Here is a 24,775-nt window from a genome sequence, read left to right as displayed (position 1 = left end):
TTGGCTCATAGCAATTAAGTCCATGAAGGATAAGGTACCCTAATATCCATCTGGGAGCACTTTGGACACTCTAAACTCCCCAATTACTGCTGCAGATGGAGAGAAGGCAGCTATTTCAGGAGGCAGAATGGTAGTTTTGGGTCCTCTGCAGGCAGCAGAAGTCCAAGGCAAGATCTGACCTGTGATTTACTCTCTTCAAAGTAAGGATGCCATGCCAGGATTTCCTGAAAATATGAAATCTGGCAATGAACATCTTGCTTAAACTGGATGAGCTCACTGGTATACCGGTATGCCTAAGGTTACCAAACACACATAAGGCCTTGGGACTGGCCACTCTGGGAGTACACAGCCACCAGGAGATTGCGCTGCAAGACACTAACTTTCCTGAATGAAAATGTCATTATTTGAGAAAAACATCAGGAGAGGAGGGAAAGATGGTTGCAGAGTAAAAGTCAAGCCTGAATATCACATATTTTTCTTAGAAGTGTCTGTAGCTTCCGAGCTACTGAGCTGGGAAGCCACTGGCTTCCCTTGGGACAGCGGCAGGTGCTCCTGCGGTTCAAGTCCGACACAACCACCCCAGAATCTCTTCTACATATTTTTCCCCCTCCCCTGGGAAATCAGACAGTGGTCAACCCGATTTTTATTTTATTTTAAAGAGTACTCGCAATCACTGATCCATCATTGACTGAACATCTGCATCAGGGGGAAGGGTAGCCAGGTATCCCTGTGTTCTGAAGTGAGCCCAGAGAAAGGTCAAGGAGCTGGGGAAGGGTCTGGAGCACAAGTGTGATGAGGAGCAGCTGAGGGAGCTGGGGGTGTTTGGAGCTCGGGGAGACCTGATCGCTCCCTACAACTCCCTGAGTGTAGCCAGGTGGGAATCCACCTCTTCTTCCAGGCAACAACTGACAGAACAAGAGGACCGTCTTCAGCTGCGCCATGGAAGGTTTAGGCTGGACATTAGGAGGAATTTCTCCACAGACAGGTTGATTCGACACTGGAACGCGCTGCCCGGGGATGGTGGAGTCACAGTCCCTGGAAGAGTTCAAGCAAAGACTGGAAATGGCACTCAGCGCCGCGGTCTACAACTTAGCGAACGTGGCGTTCGGTCACAGGTCGGACTCGCTGACCTCGGGGATCTTTTCCAACTTAATCGATTCTGTGATTCTTCCCGCGACAGCGAGCAGAGCGCGGTTGTGCGAGGGCCGGGCCGCGCTCGCCGCCCTCACGGGCGCGAACAGAGCATCGGCCGCGTCCAGCCGCCGCACCCTGTGACGGGCAGCTTTCGCTCGCACCGCCCCGGACAGCCCCGCCGCCCCGCTCGGCTCCATCGCCCCGCTCCCGCTGAGGCCGGGCCGGCGCGGCCGCCCCCGGTTGCATCAGCCGCGGGCCTGAGCGGCGCCTGCGCCTGGCCTTGCCGTGCCCGCCCCTTCCCGGGCGGCTCCGCGGCCATGGCGGGCGCTGACAGCCAGGTGGGCTCCGCGCCGCGGCTCGGCAGCGCGGGCCGGCGGGGCAGCTGGGCCTCTTCCCCAGGCTTTCCCCCGCTCCGGGGGACGGTGGGGTGTGCCCCAAGGAAAAGGAGCAGGGAGCTGGGGGCACGCGGGCTTTTCGGGACGAGGAGATCGGGTCTTTTCCGCCGTGTGTGGGGCAGGGGGGGACTTAAAGCGCCTTAGGTGTGAATGACTGCCGGGGCATGATTAAACGGTGCTTGCCCTCCGCAGGTGGACGCTGGGGAAGAGAAGAAGGCAGACTGCGGGAAGAAGAAGATGAAGGAAGGGGCTGGCGATGGAGGGCGGTCGGAGGTGAGCAGCCCCTGGGCCGCGGGGGTGGGAGGATGCGGAGTCCTCGTTGCTGGTCGGTGCGCTGCTGTCATTGCTACAGTTTGTCCTTCTGGGGTGTTTTATCAGGCGATACAGTTACACCTCCGACTGTGTGCCTTGCAGTGCCGTTGTTGGCTTTTAAAGTTGCGTTGGTGTAATAGAAGAACTCAGATTCCCATAGCTGGGTTAGGTTATGTTTTTCCCAGTTCCTCTTTGCAGCGGGAAGCAGGCAGCAGATCGCCGAGGTGGAGGAAGCCTGCTTAAGGTGCTCTTGTCTTCGTGGTGGGTAAGCAGAGATCGCTGTGGGCCCGCGGGCAGCTCGGTGTGAGCCGAGTGCGTGGCTGTGCCCGGCGGACGGGCCTGACGTCAGGACACGTGTTAAACTGGAGTCGGTTCCTGTCCGGGTGGCTCGGGCTTGAGTGCTCCCTCAGCTTTTTCACCTAATAACAAAGTCTTGCTTTACGTTGAACTTACGTTTTTTCTCCTAATTGACTTTGGCCCATGTGTAGTTTATCAGATGGTGTAGTTGTTTGGTAACATATGTGGTTTATTGAACAGGTGTACAGTGGTACAGATTTCATTAAGCTGAAGCCGTGTGGTATTATGACATAATTAATACTACATAATCTGAAATAATGGTGATTACTTGTTACATGTAGCGCACAGCTGTCACGACATAGTTGCTTATGAAAAGTATAGCTGTTGTGTTGCCATTGTTGACATGCTGTGCTATCAGATTAATAATATTCCTTTGTCTTTATTATATACAGCTAAATCCCTGGCCTGCCTTTATCAATGAGCGTTTGGAGATGTACAATAAACTTAAGGCTGAACACGATGCACTCCTTGCAGAAAGAGCTGCAAATGACAGTAAACCCATTAAAGTTACGTTACCTGATGGCAAGCAGGTTGATGCCGAATCTTGGAAGACTACTCCTTATCAAATTGCGTGTGGAATTAGGTATGTTTCTGTTCTGTGAAGCTACACAGTCAGTTTCAGACACTGAGTTTAAGGGGATGAGTAATTATAATTAATTTCTTTGTAATTTATCTCAAGTCTTCTCGAAGCATCTTGTATGCAATGAACTGAAGGTAACTAGCAGGGTTTTAGTTTTGGAGTGCAGTTTTCTTTTGCCTTATAAAGATGAAGTTTCTGACATTAAATAAGAATAAAACTGGGGTATTCTAGACACATTTTAATAGTGTATTTTTCCATCCAAGTACTGCTGTAGCATTAAGAACTGATTTGCTAGTAAATTACCAAATGGAATGTTAGCACTACAAACCAGTTTGCATTGATCCAAGGAAGATGACTGCTGGGTGATGTTTCAATTGATTACAGAGAAATTGAAGAGTATGAGTATTCTTCACTTTAATTTGCATGGGAGATATCTATTAAAAAGAGCGTTGCACATCTCCAGATTACACATAACTGCTGTGGAGTATTTTTGAATCATACACAGTGAACATCCTGACAGTTAACATTGCAAAGATTGGATGATTCCTAAAGGTGAAATGCCTCTTTTTAATTTTTTTTTTCCCCTGTCCATAATAAGGTGCCATGTCATTGGAACCTCCTTTGCTTCTGTGATTTGGGATCATGAAAATAGTATTTTGCCTAGCTGATACAAACAGTAAAGATATTATGTCAAAAATTGTGTTTGATAGCTTTAACAGAGTAGTTTGCTCTTATATTGCAATAGGATTGTCAAGTCAGGTTTGTACTTGGAGGATGCTGCCTCTAAGTCAAATATGTATGAAGGTTAAGTATATAGCAGAGTTTTCTTCCCATATCCCTAAAATATAAGTAGGATTTTTCATGAATGTTCAGGACTGGCTAAAATAGTAATTTATTTAGAATTTATTTATGACATTACATCCACTCTGAGCACTGTAAAGTCTCATTCAAACTGGTGGGCAAATTTGGGGAACTTCTGCTTGCTGATTTCAAAGTACAATGTACTTTCTTATAATTGTACTTCTGTGTTTGTTCTGTAGTCAGGGATTAGCTGACAACACGGTTATTGCCAAAGTGAACAAGGTGGTTTGGGATCTAGACCGTCCTTTGGAGGAGGATTGTTCCTTGGAGCTGCTGAAGTTTGAGGATGAAGAGGCTCAAGCAGTGAGTATCTTTTGCCAAAACGTTTTTTGTTTCAGGTTTACATTTAACTCAGCCTCTTGCAGTTATTTAAATATTTACTGTGTTCAGAAGATGGAGAAAACAGGTACATCTACATTTCCTCATAGCTCCTTACTGAGGAGTTGTGGTACTACAGGTAATTTACATTCTGCTGCGTACTTGTAGCCAAGTCTCCTTGCAGTTGCTGTAGTTCTTGTTAAAAATTTATATTTTCAGCCTTCACGTTAATGTAAAGTAGGTCTTTTGAACTGACATCTTCAGCACTGATTTTGGGAACAAAAATACTTTCTATGTAGTATCATAAAAGTACAGAGCAGACTGCTCTTTGTGTTTGTGCGTGTGCAAAGGTATCTGCTTTTTTTACTCTGGCTACTCAGTCATATAAATGTGTACAGCCAGTAAACTTGTGATTAGGTCCTTTAGAAGAAAATCAGTTGGTACAAGAAGCTGTCAGTGAAATTCATCACGGAAGTTTTACATTCAAACCTAGGGTTTTCCTATTGGCTAAATGACAGTTTATGATTTCAGTTTGTGCTGTTAGAGTCTGCAGTTAGGGGCAGGCTAACTCTTAAAAGATTTGGTTTTGTCAAAATCTCAGGTATTCTACAGGATGGAGTGCACAGGATTTCTTATGCATAAAATTGCTTGATTAGAGCCACAGCCTTATGTTGAAAGCACATCTTTTGGTCAGTATGCAGATCTGATTGATTAAAGTTCATAGAAAAAAAGGTTTCTGAATTACTGTCTTCACTTCTTGAGACTAATTAAATCATGTTAGCAACAGTTGAAAGTAAGAATTGTTTGCTACCAGAATGTAAGTTTTCCGGTGGAAATGCTACTTTTTGGAAACATTGATGCTGAGGATGCTAGTGGTGCTGGCAGGTCAATTTTGTTCTGCACATTGCTCTGATTTGGGATGTGCCTCAAGTGTCCTTGAAAGCAAGCATTTCAGAAAAGGTTTTAAATGGAACAATTGGAAATGCATCGTGTGTATTCAAAACTGATCCCTTCTTTTTTTACTTCTGCTAGGTCTACTGGCACTCAAGTGCTCACATAATGGGTGAAGCTATGGAGCGAATCTATGGTGGTTGTTTGTGCTATGGCCCACCAATAGAAAATGGATTTTACTATGACATGTTTCTTGAGGAAGGGTAGGTTTTGTATTTTTCTTTGTTTAGGAGCTGGGGTGGGTGGCAGTCACAGAAAATTTCTGCTGTGTGCTTGTTCCTAGAATAAAGTCATATGTACTGCTGCAGATGGCTTTGGTTCTTTTGCAGGATAACCCAACCACAGGTTGGTGCACTGCACCAGGATGACAAATTGCAAATGAAAGCAAAAATTACTCACTTCTCTGTGTGTGTTTATTTTAGGGGTGTATCGAGTAATGACTTCTCTGCTTTGGAAACATTATGCAAGAAGATAATGAAGGAAAAACAAGCCTTTGAAAGACTGGAAGTTAAGAAGGAAACACTGCTTGAAATGTTTAAGGTGGGCTGTTACTGAAGGTTGTTTCTAGCCTCGTGCAAGTATTTGTAATTTCAGGGCATGTGTTACAAGGTGATATGTTCTTAGAAACTCATTTTTGATACTTAATTAAAAAAAAAAAAGAAAAAAAAGTAATTTTTAGGTTCTTGGAAGTAGGCATTTTGTTTTTCTAAAACTGAGAATTTTCTAAAACTTCCCCAGGGTGATCTAACTAAATTCTGTGAAGCCACATTCTTTATTTACTTCCCAGAAATGTAAATTTGCGGCATATTATATATGCAGTTATGTTGTTACCTTGTCTGTGGTGATACTGTGACTGCATATGTTGCTGCATTCAGAAAGCTTTACAGAACTTTTTTAGAAGAAGAACTTCTAAAAGAGTGCAAGCAGCATTAAAACCTGATCCTTTATCTCTCGTATCTAGCTGCAAATAATTTTTTGGCATTCCTGAGGTAGACATTGAGTTTCCACTGTTAGGGCATCAGGAGAATCATAGCATCATTCAGGTTGGAAGGTTCTTCCATAGGTGTCCAGTCCAGTCTCATGCACAGGGCATGGGATCAGGCATGGAGACACTGAGGTCAGGTTTCCTGGGCTTGTCCAGTTGGGCCTTCAGAACTCCAAGGACAGAGATTGCACACCCTGCTCTCTAGGCACGTTGCTCCACTGCTGTCTGTACTCCTGTCTGTCTCTTTTACAGGCCTGATGCAGCACAGCATCAGGTTTGCAAATAATTTAAACTGTTGTCCATTACTCTTTTCGAAACAAGGAATTAACAAGCATGTGTGCTGCTTTTCTTCTCAGTACAATAAATTCAAGTGTCGCATTCTGAATGAGAAGGTCAATACCCCAACTACTACAGTATACAGGTAATTATGCATGGATTGTAATATTACTGGGTTTGTGGCTGGGATTAAATACACCAAATAAATGCTTTCCTTTCCTTAGGTGTGGTCCCCTGATAGATTTATGCAGAGGGCCTCATGTCAGACATACTGGCAAGATAAAGACCATAAAAATTCATAAGGTAAGTGCTGGAACTGTCCTACACAAATGTTTTCAATGCAACACTTCTGGTGCATTGCTGCCTTTAGGCTTAGTTTCACAGTACATTCCTGGCTAAGGAATGCCAAAAACTTGGTGTTACAGATTGTGAAAGGGTTGTATGCTAGAATGATATTTGCATGGTGTGAAGCCAAACTAGGTGTCCAGGGCCTGCACTTCCAGTACAGAAGTGTGAGTTTGGCTGAACTGTATCAATTAGAATTTATAGTTTCTGCTTAGCTGATGTTTATAGCTATTTGTGAATAAACAGTTGGAATAGGATAGCTACAAAGCAGATGGGCTTTTAAAAAAGACAAGAGCCTGAAAACATTTTTACTTACTGTATTTACCTTTAAAGGATTTTTCCGATCAGTGATCTAAATTTCACATTAAAAATCTCCTTATGACTTAGTTGTTCCACAGTAATCATTTATTAATAATTGTATGCCTTTTCATAGCAGGCAGAAGTAGTAAAATGCGGAGGCTTCCCCTTTTCTTCAATCTTTAATTTGTTTTTGCATTCAGAATTCTTCTACCTATTGGGAAGGCAAGGCTGATATGGAATCCCTCCAGAGGATCTATGGAATTTCATTCCCAGATACAAAAATGCTGAAGGAGTGGGAGAAGTTCCAGGAGGAGGCTAAAAGCAGAGATCACAGAAAAATTGGGCGGGTGAGACAGCTTTTCTAGTACTGTATTCCAAAAGCACTGTGTGGATATAAGCCCTTAATTGAAACATCTTGAAGACAGCCTATACTTGCTGCCACAACCAAGGCGTGACACAATTTTATTTTCAGTTGGGCTATGAAGTCACCTGCTTTTCTCAGGAGCATCAAATCCTAAAATAAATAACTTCTTTATTCTTTCAACACAGTGACATCCTTATTGCACACATTGATCAGAATGGAATATAAAGACTTCAGTCTGCAACCCATGAATGCTCCAGTCTGCAGGCACTGCTCATTCCTACACAGTTTGCTGCAGCCTGTTCACGCAGTTATTTCCTTCTACATGATTTCAGGATTTCCCAAATACAGCTGTGTTTTTTGTCTGGCTGGTTTTTGGAACCCCTGTCACTTAACTGATAATTCTGAACAGGGTTAAAATGTCTGCTGCAAGTACATTATGACAAAAGATGCAGATCTCAGGTGTGTGCATAGTTTGTAACAACATTAGCCAGCTGTAGTTCAGGCATTCAGTTTATGTGCAGATAATTAGAGAGCTGCAGAAGCAGAACTAAACATTGACAAGTAAACGTGCAGAGGGAACTGTGAGGGCACACTTGGGAGTTAAGTGTAAAGTTTTGGCACATCAGTAATGGTGAAAGAGGAAACTGAAAATTTCCCTCCCCCGTAGTATTTTTATGTCTGGCTGACAGACATAAAAATACTAGTGAAAATGCATCTGGTGGTGTTTTGGATATTGCTTTTTTTCCCATGTTCTTCTTTTTGAAACTCTTGTTAGTGAGGACCAGTCAGTAGCAATCCATTTGTGAATGTTTAGTGAAAAAGGTAGGGTACAAATACTAAGTTATTAAAGTGTTATTTTCCTGCAGGACCAAGAACTGTTTTTCTTCCATGAGCTCAGCCCTGGTAGCTGTTTCTTCTTGCCAAAAGGAGCTTATATTTATAACACATTAATTGAATTTATACGGGTAAGTAATATCTTTTGGAAATCTTGTAAGAGAAATTGCATGATTTTAAAAAAATACTTAACAGCATGCTATGTTTAACTGTATTAATGGCCCTTCACTTCAAGTTGTCTTTTAGTTGTGTAAGCCATGGAACAAAAGAAGCTTGGTTCTTTGAATTGGTCTTGTCACAATCCCTGTGAAGTTATGTTTTATCAGTCCTTTATACCTGCAGTTAAAGCTATGAATAAGGTGCTTTGTCATAGGAATTCTTTGACATCTAATAGTAGAGCCAAGCTCATACTAGTGCTGTTCTATTGATGCATATTGATTTGTTTTAATAAACATACTTAATTTGACCTTCAAGACCTATTTGTTTTGAAAATATATGTAGGAAAAGAATTCTGATCTTCCTGCTCTAAGATTTGCAGTCTGTGTTATTACTGTATATTTGGGCTGCAGTGAAATATATCTAGGGTCATGGAGTAATTAGAGACTGCAGCATTGCTTGCAGGGAGGAAACTTGTTCTTCTTGCTTACTTTCTACTAGAGAAATTGTTTGGGGGAAGGATGGTGGAAGGAATGTATCCTGGCATGTCCAGCTTCAAGTTGAGTCTTTCTTCCCCCATTCCCTTCCTAAGATATGGGACTTTCATATGGCATCACTTTTGTATTTTTTTGGCTGCAGATTGAAGCCTGTACTTATCTTTGTTTTCTTTGTTAGTTATTTTATATACTGTGCCTGTTTCAGAGTGAGTATCGAAAACGTGGATTCCAGGAGGTTGTCACTCCAAATGTTTTCAACAGCAAACTGTGGATGACTTCAGGGCACTGGCAGCATTACAGTGACAATATGTTTTCCTTTGAAGTGGAGAAAGAAGTCTTTGCTCTGAAGCCTATGAACTGTCCAGGACACTGGTAAGTACATAGCAAATTCAGTTTACCGGAGATTGTGCTGATTAAAAAAAAACCCAAGTGAAACCCACTCTGCTTCCTTTGCCTGTGTAATGATAAGGATGGCTACCTTCAGTTATTCATTCTGTCAGGAATGATGTAATTATATGTCTTGCTGTGTACTTGCTCTCTTCACTTGAGACACTGAGAAATCTCATGTCATTTTACCATCATTAGAGTGATCCCATCATTATTGGGGCATTGTCAGTTTTGTGCCAGTTCAGGCATTCAGCTTTTAAAGCTCAGTTTTAGGAGTTGTTTTATCTCCTTTCTGTGAAGAGGGGAAGGCCTACCAACTGTTGAAGGAGATTGTTTCCCTGACAAATCTAGATAAGACTGATGTCTCTGTCCAGATTACACCAATGGCCTTACAGGCATGTGCTTCATCACTGGCTGCTTCTCCCTGACTGTACTTTGCTGAATTTTGGTTCTGAATGAGCTTCAAGTAATGAACTTTTCCTTCAGCCTTATGTTTGACCATCGCCCAAGGTCGTGGCGTGAGCTGCCATTGCGGTTGGCAGATTTTGGTGTCCTGCATCGCAACGAGCTGTCAGGAGCTCTCACGGGACTCACCCGAGTACGCCGGTTCCAGCAGGACGACGCTCACATCTTCTGTGCTATGGAGCAGGTGGGGGCTACTGCTAAGTGAAACTGGGTAGTAAAATCAGGCAAACTGAAATTTCCATGTTTGAGACATGATTTCTGTTATCATCAAGATTGAAGATGAGATAAAGAGCTGTCTGGAGTTCTTGCGTACTGTGTATGATGTCTTCGGATTTTCGTTTAAACTGAATCTCTCCACCCGTCCTGAAAAGTACCTGGGAGATATTGAAGTGTGGAATCAAGCTGAAAAGGTAAAACAGTAGTCTTGTTCTTTTTTGTGATGTAAAGCTGCATCTTCTGTAAGACCTTACTGCCTTCTGGAAGGTAGAATGAAGCTGGGCTGAGCATGAGAAAAATCACTTTGATAATTGCCTTCAGTTCTGTCTGCCTGCTGTAAATAGTTTGCTCTCAGTACAGAGACAGTCTCCATGTAAGCATCAAATGAACTCTTTCTCCTTGTGTTCTTTTGATAATTAAAAAAGGAGAAAGAGAATCAGTTCTGGCAGCCCCTGTAATAAAACTTAGAGCCATCTCCCAAAAGTGAGGCTGAAAGGGATGGGGTTGGCGACTGCAGGTGCAGTACTGGGGAGAAGATAGGGCAGGAATAGGCATTTGGTATACCAGGGCAGATTTCATCTCAACATTACCTACAGACTTTGAATTTAGTATAAAAAGTTCTTATATCTTAGCTAATGCTTGTTTGGCCTCATCCAAAATGAGTACATTGAATTTGTGTGTTTAAAATCAGACTTTTTTTTTTTTTTTTTTTTTTTTTTTTTTTTGCTGGTGCTCTTATAAAGCTTCCCTTTTCAGAAACTAGAAGTGTTTTGGCAGTTACTGAGAAGTAGTGAGAATTTGGCAGGGTCACCTATTTGTAGTAGCAGGCTGACCTGAAACTGTAATGTGTAAAGAAACGCTGAGTGTGTGTCCTTTATCTCCAGCAACTTGAAAACAGCCTCAATGCCTTTGGTGAGAAATGGGAGTTAAACCCTGGTGATGGAGCTTTCTATGGACCTAAGGTTAGTGTGTTACTAACCCCTCCCTGGATTTCGTTTTTAATTCTGTTTGGGTAAGGCAAAAGGCTGGGATGAGGAAGAAGGAATATTTTTTTATGTTAGCCCATTTTAAGATGCTGTCTGACTGAAATTCGCTGTTTTTCCAGATACATGAACTCTAACATACTTGAGAGAGAAATAATCTTCTATGATTCTGGTTTTCACATAGTTTTAACTGCTTTAACACTCATTTAGTTAATTAAACATGAAATTTATCTGCTGCTTAAACAGCTGACAGGTGGGTGACATAAACACAAGGTGGCACTATATGACCTGTTTTAGCAGAGCAGCTTCTGCATTGCAAATAATCCTTTCAGCAGTGAGTGAATCCTGAGTCAGGAGAAAATCTAAAGTAAACTTTCTGGTTAAACAAATTTTTATTCCCTGAACTGCACAGTTTTGAAGTTGCATTGAGTTACTGGTGGTTTTTGTTAGTTTAAAAATCCCCATGCAGTGATCATGTGGATTTGTTGAGTTTCTTAAGAACAGTCCCCTTAGTTTACACAGAGTAAATAGGGCTTTTTAGAAACTTCATTGTTATCCTTGCTCCTAAGGACACAGAGTATTATGAAATAGCTTTAAAATCTTTCCCTAATATGCCTTCACTACATTTATATTTGTGTTCTCATCTAGTAAGCTGGTTCTGATTTCTGTATTTGTATGCCAGTTGAATCACTTTTGGTTTGTGTCATTTTTTAGATAAAATGTGTTACAGCAGCTCATATTTATTAATTTCTGTATTTGACTGAAGGAAGACAAATATACAGGAACTTTTGTTAACATTAATTAATCTTACATGTGCTCTTCATATAGTCTGGATTTGAAATTAAATAAGGTTGTAAATAATTTATTTTGACTAGAAGCTCTTTGATGACTAGCTGAATTCTGATAAATTGAATTCTAGATGCAAAATTGAAAGACATTTAGTTCTTGAGTTGTTAAAATACTGCTCTATTTGTTTATTACACAAATCAAAATAAGGCGTACTGCCTTAATATATAGCCTGATATATACTGGTAAAATAATGAGTAAGTGAGCAATGTAATAAATAAATAATGTCAGGACACTATAAGTCTACTCTTTTCTGTACGTCCTCTAAGTTGTATCATAAGTGTACTCAGAATTTAAGTGTTAGATACAAAAGAAAGAACAGGCTTCACTCATAGGTCAGAACAAGTGTCACTGATTGATAGGAGTTCCTGCTGGTAAGTAGACTATTTAACAGATTCTTGTCTCTTGTTCATGCCCTGAATTTGTAACACAAGCTGCAAAGTCCTCAAATCCTGTATAATAAAGAAGTGCAGATTTGCTACTTTGAGGCTGAAGAAGTCTCATTTGTGGGGAGACATGTTCAGTTATGCATTTATGTTCTGCTGTACTCACTCAGTGAAAAGGCCCATGAGAAAGTTCCAGGCTTTCAGACTCACAAAATGTCTGAGACATTAAATGTAGTTCCCATCTGATATATTATCTCTCTAGTTACTCACCCTGTTTTAGCTCTTAACATTTTTTGCATCAGAACCTGCAAATCATTCAAAGCCGGATGAAAGCTGAAGTAAAAATATGCTGCTTAAACTTTGGGTTTCACTCAATGCATAGAATTTCTCTGCATTGAGTGAAACTTTCCATCTCAAAACAATGAATTTGCTTTCAGAGGGAAGTGCTTATCTCTTAACTATAAAAGTTTATGCCTTTTTGTTTTTCAGATTGACATTCAGATTAAGGATGCCATTGGCCGCTACCACCAATGTGCTACAATTCAGCTCGACTTCCAGTTGCCAGTCAGATTTAACCTCACCTTTGTTGGGTAAGCACAAAAGCTGGTGGCTTTGGTTTCTGTGTAATCTAACTTCAGTAACACTTACAGGGATAAAGTTGCATCAAGACAAAAAGCCTCACAAAAGCATTTCTTTACAGCCATGATGGCAATGACAAGACAAGGCCGGTTATCATTCACCGGGCTATCTTGGGATCTGTGGAGAGAATGATTGCCATTCTAACTGAGAACTATGGAGGCAAATGGTAAGGTGGAAAAGTTATTATTCCAGCTCAAACAAACTCTTCATGTAGGAGAGAAATTAGCCCCAAGTACTGGAGAGTTAAGAGGGTCTGTTTGTTGCAGTTGCTTGCTAGGGCAACATGCCTAGGAATACCACAGGGCACTTTGTTCTGAACCACCTTCCTTAGATGTTAAATTATTCAAGATATGGTAGATTCTACAGGTGCAGCATAGAGCTAGTCTGCCCACAGTATATGCATTCCAGCTGCTTTTGCAGCAGGACCATCTTGTAAAGAGTCATTTATGTAGGTGATCTGCTTTACCTGTGTTACTACCCAGTAGGAGTGACCCCTCTGATTCTGACAAACTGAAAGATAAAGGTTTTCCTGTCCTTAGTTAGTAATGAGCTCAATCTGTTAGGCTTTGTTATCTGTCATAAAACACAACAGCAATATTCCCATCAGCAAGTGCTTATGCCCACGCTGCAATCCTTTTAGACACTCATTTCTTTTGGGGAAATAATTTTAATGAATATAGGGCTCTCATCACCTCTGAATCCAATCTGTGCAGCTGGCTTTAAGAGTCTCTTGTGTAGATTTTATTCCTCTCTGTAAATAGTATTTTTTGTAGTGAAAAAAACAATGAAAGCTATATAAACTTGTTTTGTTTGTTTATTGAAGGCCACTCTGGCTGTCCCCGCAGCAAGTAATGGTGGTACCAGTGGGACCAGCATGTGATGAGTATGCTCAAAAGGTGATGTATATGGTTTCAGGGCTTTGATTTCAGTATATTGTACTGATCTGAAATACTTAGTTCTTAATGATTAATAGTATTTATTTCAGAGACGTATTCCAAGTCTTCGCATATTACGTTGAGTCATTTTTTATATCACAGTGACAATTAGCCGCTGAAGTTGTAGATCTCTTAAAGATAACCTGAGTTAGATTTTGGATATGTGAATAATAAATGTTGATCTTTGTGAGACTTTTATTTTTGGAAAACTTAGTTTTTCTCTTGCTCAGATCTGTCTTACCCTTCAGGTTCTAGTCCCCCATGGCCATGTGCCTCTTGCAGAGCAGTAAGAAAGATGAAGATGAGTCTTTGCAGATTTAGCATCCAGCACACCTCTGCCTGTAGTTCTTTCAAGCACGTTATATACAAATAAAATAGTTTGCAAATTTTTTTAAAATCTCTTCTAATCAGTAAGCTCCGTTACCCTGTTGCCTTTTACAGTGTCAAACTACTACTCAGCCCAAACATTGGATGTTCACATCACTGCTTACTTATTTATTGTGTGTACAGTTGCATGATAGCTTATGTATTTTAATTTCTTGAAGTGGACTAATCTCAGAAGCCTAAACCCATGACAGTGCCTTTGTTTTAGGGTTCAGATAATCTGAAATGGTTTAAATCTACAAGTCATGAATAGTTCATGGTCATGAATATCCAGTAGTGACAGTTCTGATATTTTTTCCTTAGGTCAGGCAGCACTTCCATGATGCTGGATTTATGGCAGATGTTGATGTAGATCCTGGGTGCACACTGAATAAGAAGATCAGAAATGCTCAGCTTGCTCAGTATAATTTTATTCTGGGTAATGTATTAGTTACCTTGTACTGGCTGACCCTTTTGTTACAGGGTTTGATCATTTTGTGAGCAAGGCAGAGAGCTGTAATCAGTGTTTCAGGTCAGTTTGTTCCTGAGAGTTTCCCCTGCAGAGAACCTCTCCTGCTGGCATCATAGGCATTCCTGGTTTGGATAGCTGTCCCTGAAGGGAGATCACTGTGACCCAAGGCATTATTGATACTTTTTCTGTCTTCTGGTCAAGCAGTATGGGGATAGATGGGAAGTCTCTTGTCCTTTATCAGTCAGGTTTAAAGTAATTTTCCCTCCTCCCAATGATTTATGCTCTTGCTTCTACTTCAGCAAAAGAAGTATGTTTCCATTGCATTCAGCCATGGTACACTTCTGAACTAGGCATGCATGCATAAGAGAAGCCTCTTTCAGAGAGAATGATGCAGGAAAAATTAGAAACTCATCCTGAAGTACATGATTTGAAGCAGCATGTTAGTCCTGTTGTGTAAACTGGGGATCTAGCATTGGGCTTAAAGCCATCTGGGATCCATTAAGAGTAGAAGGAGCCTTTGACAGAGAAACTCTACCCTCCAAGTAATTGAAAGAATGGTGAAGAATCATTTAATTCCTTTGCCTCTTGGTTGTTTGTAGTTGTTGGTGAAAAGGAGAAGACAAGTGGAACAGTGAACATCCGCACCCGAGACAACAAGGTGCATGGGGAAAGAACCATTGCAGACACTGTGGAGAGGCTGCTCCAGCTGAAATCCTCTCGTTCCAGACAAGCTGAAGAAGAATTTTAACACGATCTGCTCTACCTGGCATATAAAGAATTTGTAGTTTTCCTAATTTAGTTAACCAGAGTTTTTGTTCTGAGCCAGATTTGAAGTATATTTCTCATTTGGACATCTTGCTCATTTTAATGGGGATCTTTCTTTAGTCAAAAATGCCTCTTTTTGTATTAAAAAAAATTAAGTTTTTCGAAAACATTGAAGTAAAGTTGCCTGGCTTTTAACCAGTGACTTATGAAGCAAGACGAAATTACTTTCTGTGACTGCAAGGGAAGATTGAAACATTAATCAGGGGTATTTCTGGCATTCTATCTGCCCTGTTAAGAATAACATACATTTTGATAACATATTTTTCATGTCAGTTTAACAATAGACCTCAGACTTAAGAACTCACATAGTAACCATGTGCTGCAGCAGCAGCTTCTGGGGTGTCTCCATGAGTGTCTCCATCCTGTCTCATGGTTTCTTACCAGCTGTGAATATATTGGCTCTCCAGAGCTCCCAGTCACATGAATGGGGACATGAATGGAGGCTCGTGCTTCCATAGTGGTTGTTACCTCTGGCAGTGTCCCAGCCCCTGAAGTCAGGCATTCCTGACTCCACCGTGGGGCCCTGTGCCACAGAGCACAGGGCTGCTAACCAGAGCCTACTGTGCCCCTTTCCAAAGGCAGTCTCTGAAATGTGCTGGCTCTGCAGCCAAGGGCCTCAGAGCTCTAGAAAGGGGATAACGCTGTCTGGAAAACGCAGGGCACAGTAAGGCCAAAGCAGCAGGTAGTACTAGGAATAAAGGGTGTTTCTGTTCATATCTCTGAGCTGTGGTTGCAGTAAGAGCATGTCTCACAACACAAACAAGAATGTACTAAAGTAGTGATTATTTCTTTAAGACAAATGCTGCTTTTCACTTTAATAGGTACAGTCCCATCCAGGCTTCCTTCCCAAGCCTCTAATCCAGGGTATCACTTAATTAGCAGCTCTTCCTATCTTACTGCTGAGGGCTCTCATCTATTGATTCTGGGTTTGGGTTGGGATTTTCCTCTACATCTGGCTAACAAGAGGCAAATGTCTGTCACTGAAAAAAAATAAAATCTTGGTCTGAGGTTTTTTTTGCATCTTTTTTATTTTATTAATCTTAACTAACTTGAACAGTTTCAAAAGGTGGTTGGTAAATGAAACTGTTCATTTAAAAAGAAAAAAAAGCTATTGCTACAGCCTAAGCAAAGATCAGACAAGTCTGAGGACAGGTTTGAGCTCGCTCACCTTTTGAAAGCCTCCATGTCTTGCCATTTCCATTATTGTCTGGTCAGAAGCATTTCATCCTGCTTTTTCTCACCTATTTTACTTGGGGGTGATGGTCACATCTAATCAGTATTTGAACCCTTAGTGAATTCAGACTCAGCAGACTCTAACCCCAGCAATTCTCTGCAAAATCTATTTCATCCTACTTTCATTCATGGCAGTTAAAGGTTCCATCTAACTGCTGTGGGGGGAAGAGGGAGAAATTGATTTTTCCCTGCCTTGCTGCTTTCAGTTACTTTTGTAAGGGTTGTTATTTTCTGTATTTTGCACCTGCTCTTCTTTCCTGAGAAGTGGCTGTTGCCCATGCAGTCACTGCAGTGGAAGCAGATGTCAGCCATCCCTGGGGCAGCAGGACTTCATCAACTGGTGAAGCAAACCCAGTGTAGGTTACTAGCTCTGTTTCTCTCTAGAAATTGTGCTTCATATTGCCTTTCCACTGGTGTATTTGTTGATTTGCAGAGAGCTCTCCTTTCCTTTTGTGGGGATCCCTGGGCACACCAGACTGCCCAGGTTGTGTAGTGAGAACCTGGAGCTGTAAAGCAGCTTTTTATGGCACAGCGGGTATCAGTTTTGGAGAGGCTGTCCCTCTACAGCAACCTCATTTGCTGAGATTGTGCTCTTAAATACCGGCAGAGCAATGGGTATGTACTGTGTGCACACATTTCTGGAAACACTGCCCAAGGCAGGGTTCAGCACAGCACAGAGCCCCTGCAGGGTGCTGACAGGACTGAGGTGTCTGCCTCCAGATCAGGTCAGCGCAGTTCAGCTGTGGCTGTGCACAGAAATAAAGCTGGCTCTGAGGCTGTGCTGCCCCAGCCCTTTCCCTGCCCGAGCACAGCCTTCAGCAGTGCTCTGATGGCTCCATCTGGCTGCAGACAGCACCCCAGGAGTTAACGTCATAAATTGTTGAAGTGAGGGGGCGAACAACCATCCTATAATGCATCGAACTCCGAATTTATTGATCGATCAGTCACTTTAAATAACAGTGTTAATTAACTTCATGCATATTCCAAAATCCAGGTTTACGATAGGCTAACAGAGAAAACTCTAACCACTCCTTTTGTTTTACAATACCGTTGATTGTTTACATCAAACAAATCCAGTGTTCTCACTGTGATACGAACGGTTCCCAAAACTTCCATAACTGTTCCCAGGGTGCCATCTTTTCCCAGAGAGGATGTTACCTTTGTTATGGGAAGACTGCCTGAGAACTTTATTGTTTATGCAAGGATGCCTGAGAGAGACTAATTGTTTATAGAAGTCAGGCTGGAAACTGCTTTGAAACTGCTTCACAGCTACCTGTTACTTTTCTCTCAGCTGCATGGCTTCGTGGCCTTTTTCCTCAAGCCATGCTTGAACTAAACTCCCGACATTTCCCCCGTCTTTTTCTTTAAAAGAAAGGAGGTTCGTTTGCCACATTTTCTCTATCATCCTACTAACCATTTTTTGGATACAGCTACAGAAACAAGGTAAGATAAGTAAAAGCAATAAGAGTACCCCTAATATCCCTATAGCATATGTTATAAGGTTTCTTAGCCAGGGTCCCAATCCAAAACTTTTAAGCCACTCATCAATACCCAATCCTTCTTCTTCCTTAAGGCTGTTAAGCCCTAGCCGTAGCTCTTTCAACTTAGCATGAATAGATTCAGAATGATCAGACAGGTTCATGCAACACATCCCTTTAAACTCCTCACATCCATGGCCTTGAGCCAATAACAAGAAATCTATAGCAGCTCTATTTTGTAAAACAGTGTGGTTAACACTTTGTACATCTGAAGATAACATATCTAATATCTGTGAAGTTTTATTCAGTTCACCCTTAGCCCAACACCCTATTTGTTTTGCTAGAGTCAATGCTTTGCTTGCAGCACCCCATGGTAGGAAAGCTGAAACCATCACTTGTTTAAATTTACTCCAGAACCATGGATCTCCTATTTGACTACAGTCTAAATTATGTAAGCTACGCTTTTGCCTGCTTACCTGATGACTTAATTGCATCAGCACAGATATATTAGGGTGAAATAGTGATAACTTGCCTAAATAACAAGGTCCACCCTGAGGTTGAGCAGGTATACCATTCCAGGCTCTATCTCCGCTAATTAGAAATATTCCTGTAGGTAATTTCTTAGGTGTCATGATGCTAGAGCCTTTACAATGGCTGTAGAGTTGTTTAGACACTATGTTTGGCTTTAGGGCTGAATCCAAAGTTGCCCATGTTTGTTTATATGGATTCATCTTTTGAGGATTAGAATAATCAAAGCTAAACCATCCACTGTTGGAAGTGCTGGTCATGCTAGCATTTGCACTTCCAAAAAGCTCTAACTCCTCAGGTGGAGAATGCAAAGGAGTATTAAGTGATTGAATTAACAGACATTGTCGGTAGCCATCACTCTGACTGGCAGTATACCCTTTCTGTGCAGGCAATTTAATATTTACCATATTGTGCATACATAAAGCACGATTATTAATAAGACTGCAGAATTCTTGAGGAGACGATACTGGCAATGCTGAGACAAAGCGACGACTGATTAATCTGTCTAGCAAGTGTTATTCATACATTATCTCTAGGTTGATTAAACTCTATTACCCTTAATTCTTCAGCTACTACTACACCTAGCAATATAACAAAAGTAAACCTCATTTTTCTGTTTTTACTTTGACCTTTTTTTTCTTATCAGTTTTTAACCTTTAACCCTGTTCAAAATACACTGTACCTCCCACCGATAATAAGCCAAGATTTTCTGCTCATGTGTCTCATAAAAACCTAAAGCTGAGGCAGTGTTTAGTCCTGTTGCATTCCGTAGAGCCCACTCCCAATTATGTTCCCAGGTATGTCTATAATTACAGGTGTCACACCATAAACGAAAAAGTGACAACCGATCCACCCAAAAGGTCTCATCACAACCTCCACAACACAGTGCAACCCAAGCAGCACAATGTGGGCTGTGACATTCAAGGCAGTTCTCTTTTGCCAGTCCTTTTATATGGAAAGATGATAATGATTCAATAATGTCAATCAGTTCCCTGGTCGTCCGGCAACAGCGTTTTATCCCAAAGGGTTAAAACCACCCTCAGCTGAGCCACAATGTCCGGCCTTATCAGGCTTTGCACGGTAGGTGGTAATTGGACTAAGAAAAGAAAGCTGTTAGCTGTTTTCATTTATGTAAACCTGGAGAGGAGGTGAAAGGCAAGTCTGAAAACGATCCTTTCTGTCCTTAAGATTTTCACATCCACCTCTTCCTTGGGTTTCTCAAAAATGTTCAAAATCAGCTTTATAGTCTGTAATCCTTTAGTCATTTGGCTGAAATGGTATCAGCTGGGTAATTCTCAGTCCTTTGTTGATTTGGAGTGGTGAGAAAGTAGTATGCACTTGAAGCACTTAAAATACTTAACTTAGCAGACTTATTTTCAAATTAATAGAACTTAACTGGCTTCAAAATTCTATGGGCTAACTGTGCTACACTCTTTGCAACATAAGAATAGGCAATTCTAATAACTAAATAGTATTTTCAGCTAGCAAGGTTTCTCTGATGTTCACAACAACACTTTGAACACAAGTCATAAAACAAACACCTATCGTAAAAGCATAAATCTATCTAACATCACTTAAACTTAATAGCACTTATACTTAAAATAATTAAATATTTAAACTTAATAGAACTTAACATTACTTAAACTTATCTTTACTTAAACTTAATAGAATTTTAAATCAACAGAACTTACATGTAAAATCTCTTAATTCTAACAAAACTATAACAAAATCTAACTGATTTTAGACTTATTTGTAAATAATGTAAGATCAAACTTAACAGAATCTAACTTATCTTAAACCTAATATGATTTAACCTTAACAGACCTCGAACTTAACAGAAAATAAACTTAACAAACTTAACCTTAATAGTATTTAGCATTTAATTTAACTTAAACTACTTAATAACAGATAAAACTTACTATAGACATAAAATATAGCATTTACTATAACTTACTTACAGGCCCGATTCTAAAATATTAAGCTAAAATAACTTTGTTCACGTGTTTGCTATAGCATTTCTATATCAAAAAGCACACTCACAACATCTCACTCATACAATCAGTCTAACATATCTTAACATTTTTAAACTTTTCAAAATATAATTCTAGAGTCTGATGTTCCACTGACTGAGCCATCTGGGCTTCTGATGTTAAAGTCTCTGCCAATACAGGTGATTTCAAGACAGCATAACCAATGCCGAGCCAAACCGGCCGAAATTTGACCCATGCATACAGTACGCTGATTCCTGTTTCAGTCTCTGCCAGGAAGAACTAAAGTGCCTTTAACTTTCCTTGTTTACCATCACTTGTTTCTTAATTTCAACAGGGATCTTTTCCTTTTGTTGACAAAAGTTACATCCATTAGGCTGTTAGGTCTTAAACTGAAGCTTTTGCCGGCTGTGGGGGGAGGGAGAAATGCTCCCGCTGCAAAAAGCGCTCCAGTCCCGCGGTGCGTGTGTCGGAGCGGGCGAAACCCCCCCCCTGCGCTGGGCTCTTTGCTTACTCGCCGGCAGTCTGACTCCGCTGCAGGCACCGCTGCACCCGTGGCTCCCCCCGCGGCAGCTTCGCTCTCTCCCCGCGGCGGCTTCGCTCTCTCCCGGGGCGGCGCACCTCGGCTCCCGCCGCTATAGCGCAGCATTTTAGGCGGTCGCTCACCGCGGCTGCTCCCCATGGCGGAGCGCCCGTGCCGAGTTCGGAGTAGCACAGACTCGGAAGCGCCACGAGCTGCGGCCGCTGTCTTGCACTCAGAGAGATAGTAAAATAGTGCATCAGACATCACTCGCCATGGCCTGCTTAGCTTCTTGGCAGTTTTACCACTCTCTAAAGCAGCCTCTGACAATAAATCACCGAATTCACGCAATTCCGTTAACTCGTAAACTGTGTGGGGATTCACAAAGATTCCCCGTTCCAGACCATAAGCCAAAAGACCTTGCAATTCCTTCCGTAAGTCTATTCCCTTAATTTGCCTTTTTTGCAAACACATAATAAAAAGTTCATATGCGGCTTGTCTTTCCATACCTCTTTTTAAGTGCGCACTTTCACCTAGCAGCGTTTTCCCATACTTATGCCGCACAAATCAGCTGGTCCCATCTATATGGTCGCCAGGGCACGGCGCGTATCGGTGGTTTTCTTTTTTCCTCCGCTTTAATTTCGCGCTTATTGCCGCTCCCGCTGCTTCGGAGCCTGAACCATTCCTCACTTATCCTTTGGTGTTCGCAATCCCCGTGATGGCCGCGATCGTCGTGGTGTCCGCTATCACGTCCGGGTGTCACCAATTTGTTGAAGTGAGGGGGAGAACGACCATCCTATAATGCATCGAACTCCGAATTTATTGATCGATCAGTCACTTTAAATAACAGTGTTAATTAACTTCATGTATATTCCAAAATCCAGGTTTACGATAGGCTAACAGAGAAAACTCTAACCACTCCTTTTGTTTTACAATACCGTTGATTGTTTACATCAAACAAATCCAGTGTTCTCACTGTGATATGAACGGTTCCCAAAACTTCCATAACTGTTCCCAGGGTGCCATCTTTTCCCAGAGAGGATGTTACCTTTGTTATGGGAAGACTGTCTGAGAACTTTATTGTTTATGCAAGGATGCCTGAGAGAGACTAATTGTTTATAGAAGTCAGGCTGGAAACTGCTTTGAAACTGCTTCACAGCTACCTGTTACTTTTCTCTCAGCTGCATGGCTTCGTGGCCTTTTTCCTCAAGCCATGCTTGAACTAAACTCCCGACAATAAATCTTCCTAGCATGTACCAGCCCAAGAAGCATCTGGTATGCAATTATTACTCTGAGTCAATTGTCTTAATCCATAGATAGTGACAGCTGAGGGCCTGATGGGCTCTCCTTTATGGCAGTGCCAGCATGTCTCCTTGAGTAAGGACTCTGCTCAGGGGTAATCCTTGAGGCTGGGAGAATCCTTGCCACAACCAGTTCTCAGCAAGCAATTAACAGCATGCTAAACTTTGAAATACTGGCTAAGTGGCAAAAAAAGATGGATTGTGCCCATGTAATCCTTTAGACAGAAGCTGTTGACTGAGTCTGGGACTAAACCTGAATCCAGCTGCACCTAGACTCCCCTCAGAAAGGAGTGTTGAATGCCTGGGACTGCTCCCTGAACCTCATGACTCAATGGCTGTAGGGTGTCCCTACAACAGTTTTGCCTGATTCTGTTGTTTATGCAGTGAAAATCAAGTGTATCTTGGCACTGAGTCTTGTTAAAGCACTGTTGCATTTACGATCAAGCTGCATTAGATCACTGTTTTACATTGATAAACATATTGCTATTTCTTGGTTACAAGTGCAGTGCTTCATCTATAGCACTGGCCTGGCACAAGCAGCACATTCCCTCCCTTGGTTCAACCAGAATTCCTCTGAACAGTGGCTTTGGTCACTGCTTACCATCCTTGGTAGCATAAGCTCCCCCCCAAGTACTGTGTGTGTCTCCTAAGGCAGGATAATGCAGCTTGGCTGTCATAGATTGATGGTGGGACCACTTGTCAAGTAGGAAAGAAGCTCTTAAATAATTCATTCCAGGAGAAGGCTGAAACCCACCTCTCCAGTTTGGCAGGGCCTGTTCTGATTGCCAGCATTAGGTACGAGACGTTCAAGTAATTTGCAATTTGCTTTTCACTCTGTATATCCCTAGGAAAGTTTTAATGGGCATTTCCTGGGGAGTATTTGGTAAGGTATGTCTCCAACTCGGCTTCACAGCAAATTTAGTTTGACAGAATCACTGAATATGCTGAGTTGAAAGGGACCCACAAGAATCCAAGAAGTTCAGCTCCTGGCCTTCCACAGGACCATCCCCAGAAAGCACACCTGAGGGCATTGCCAAATGCTTCTTGAGCTCTCTCAGGCTGCTGCTGTGACCACTTCTCTGAGGAGCCTGTTGCAGTGCGCAGCCACCCTTTGGATGAAGACTCTTTTCCTGATATCTAGCCTAAACCTCCCCTGACACAACTTCAGGCCGTTCCCTCAGCTCCTGTCACTGTCACACAGAGCAGAGATCAGTGCCTGCCCCTCCTCTTCCCCTCATGTGGGAGTTGTATCTGCAGTGAGGAGTCCTCAGTCTCTTCCAGGTTGAACAGCCCAAAAGACCTCAGCCAATCCTCACATGGCTTTCTATCCAGACCCTTCACCACCCTCACTGCCCTCCTTTGGACACTCTCTAATGGTTTCACGTCTTTCTTACTCTGTGGCACCCAAAGGTGCCCCAGCACCCGAGGTGAGGCCGCCCCAGCTCAGAGCAGAGCAGGACAATCCCCTCCCTTGCCCGGCTGGTGATGCTGTGCCTGATGCCCCCAGGGCAGGGCCGGCCCTCCTGGCTGCCAGGGCACTGCTGGCTCCTGTTCAGCTCCCCATTGACCAGGAGCCCCAGGTCCCTTTCCATGGCACTGCTCTCCAGCACCTCCTTCCCCAGTCTGTGTGTTCATGCAGGGCTGTCCTGGCCCAGGTGCAGAGTCCAGCCCTTCCCCTTGCTGAGCTTCATGCAGTTGGTGATTGCCCAGTGCTCTCATTTGTCCAGGGCCTCTGCCCTCAAGGGAGTCAACAGCTCCTCCCAGTTTTGTGTCATCTGTGAACTGGCTTAGCCTCCGTTCCAGTCCTGTTTCCAAATATTTATAAAGGTGTTGAATAACACAGGGCAGAGAATGGAGCCCTGTAGAACCCCACTGGTGACAGCTGACATTTTGTCCAGATCCTGTGAGAGACAGTATCGAAAGCTTTGCTGAAACACAAAAATTGAGAAGGCACATGGAATGACAGGGAAGGAAGATACCTTATTGACAGATCATCCAACTATATACAAGTAATGTATGGCAGTAATTTCTGTATCTGTCAGGAATCACTGTGCCAGGATTCAGTGTTCTGTGTAGCTCCTCAGTACTGCAAACTTCCTGAAAAAGTTTCCTCTAGAGCAGAGCCACCTGGATGCTGCTACTACAAAGGGTAATTCCAGTAAGGTGCTCCCTGTCCTATCTTGGGATGATAATGCTTACTCCACTGCACCACTGGGTCAGTCTGATGCAGTTGCAGTATTGAGATTCAGTCAAATATCAATTTCTCTAGAAGCAGAGGAGGAGAACCCAGCTGTGAGATAAACTATTGCTGTAGGCACCTTTACTCAGTCTGTCTTGCCTGACTGCATTTTTCCTGATTGCATCCAAACCCAGTCCATATATGCTCCTTGATAAAAGAGAATTGTTTCACTAAGTGACTTTTTCATTGGAAGACTAGACCAAGATTAAGTGGTCTTTGAAAACTCATTTGAGGCCTTCAGCTCCTGTCCTGTGTAATTTCCTTATTGCCTTCTCCATTATTTCTGAATTGCACAGTCATCTCTGG

General features: G+C 42.2%; 1 protein-coding gene across 1 annotated transcript; it reads left to right on the top strand.

Annotated features, from left to right (window-relative positions):
- The first annotated feature begins 1,429 nt into the window (after positions 1-1,429).
- On the top strand, positions 1,430-16,184 carry TARS1 (threonyl-tRNA synthetase 1). Its single transcript, XM_058824125.1, has 19 exons — positions 1,430-1,472; positions 1,722-1,802; positions 2,591-2,781; positions 3,819-3,942; positions 4,990-5,111; positions 5,331-5,448; positions 6,250-6,314; positions 6,394-6,472; positions 7,015-7,161; positions 8,045-8,143; positions 8,871-9,037; positions 9,539-9,701; positions 9,790-9,927; positions 10,618-10,695; positions 12,438-12,538; positions 12,649-12,753; positions 13,411-13,483; positions 14,210-14,324; positions 14,957-16,184. Exons 1-19 carry the CDS (start codon positions 1,452-1,454, stop codon positions 15,103-15,105), a joined length of 2,136 nt encoding a protein of 711 aa, XP_058680108.1. The 5' UTR covers positions 1,430-1,451; the 3' UTR covers positions 15,106-16,184.
- The last annotated feature ends 8,591 nt before the right edge of the window (positions 16,185-24,775 follow it).

Source organism: Ammospiza caudacuta, chromosome Z (assembly GCF_027887145.1).
Source record: "Ammospiza caudacuta isolate bAmmCau1 chromosome Z, bAmmCau1.pri, whole genome shotgun sequence".
In the NCBI taxonomy this organism is placed as follows: domain Eukaryota; kingdom Metazoa; phylum Chordata; class Aves; order Passeriformes; family Passerellidae; genus Ammospiza; species Ammospiza caudacuta.
Note: the sequence above shows the minus strand (reverse complement) of the source record. Positions and strands in the feature narration are given on the sequence as shown.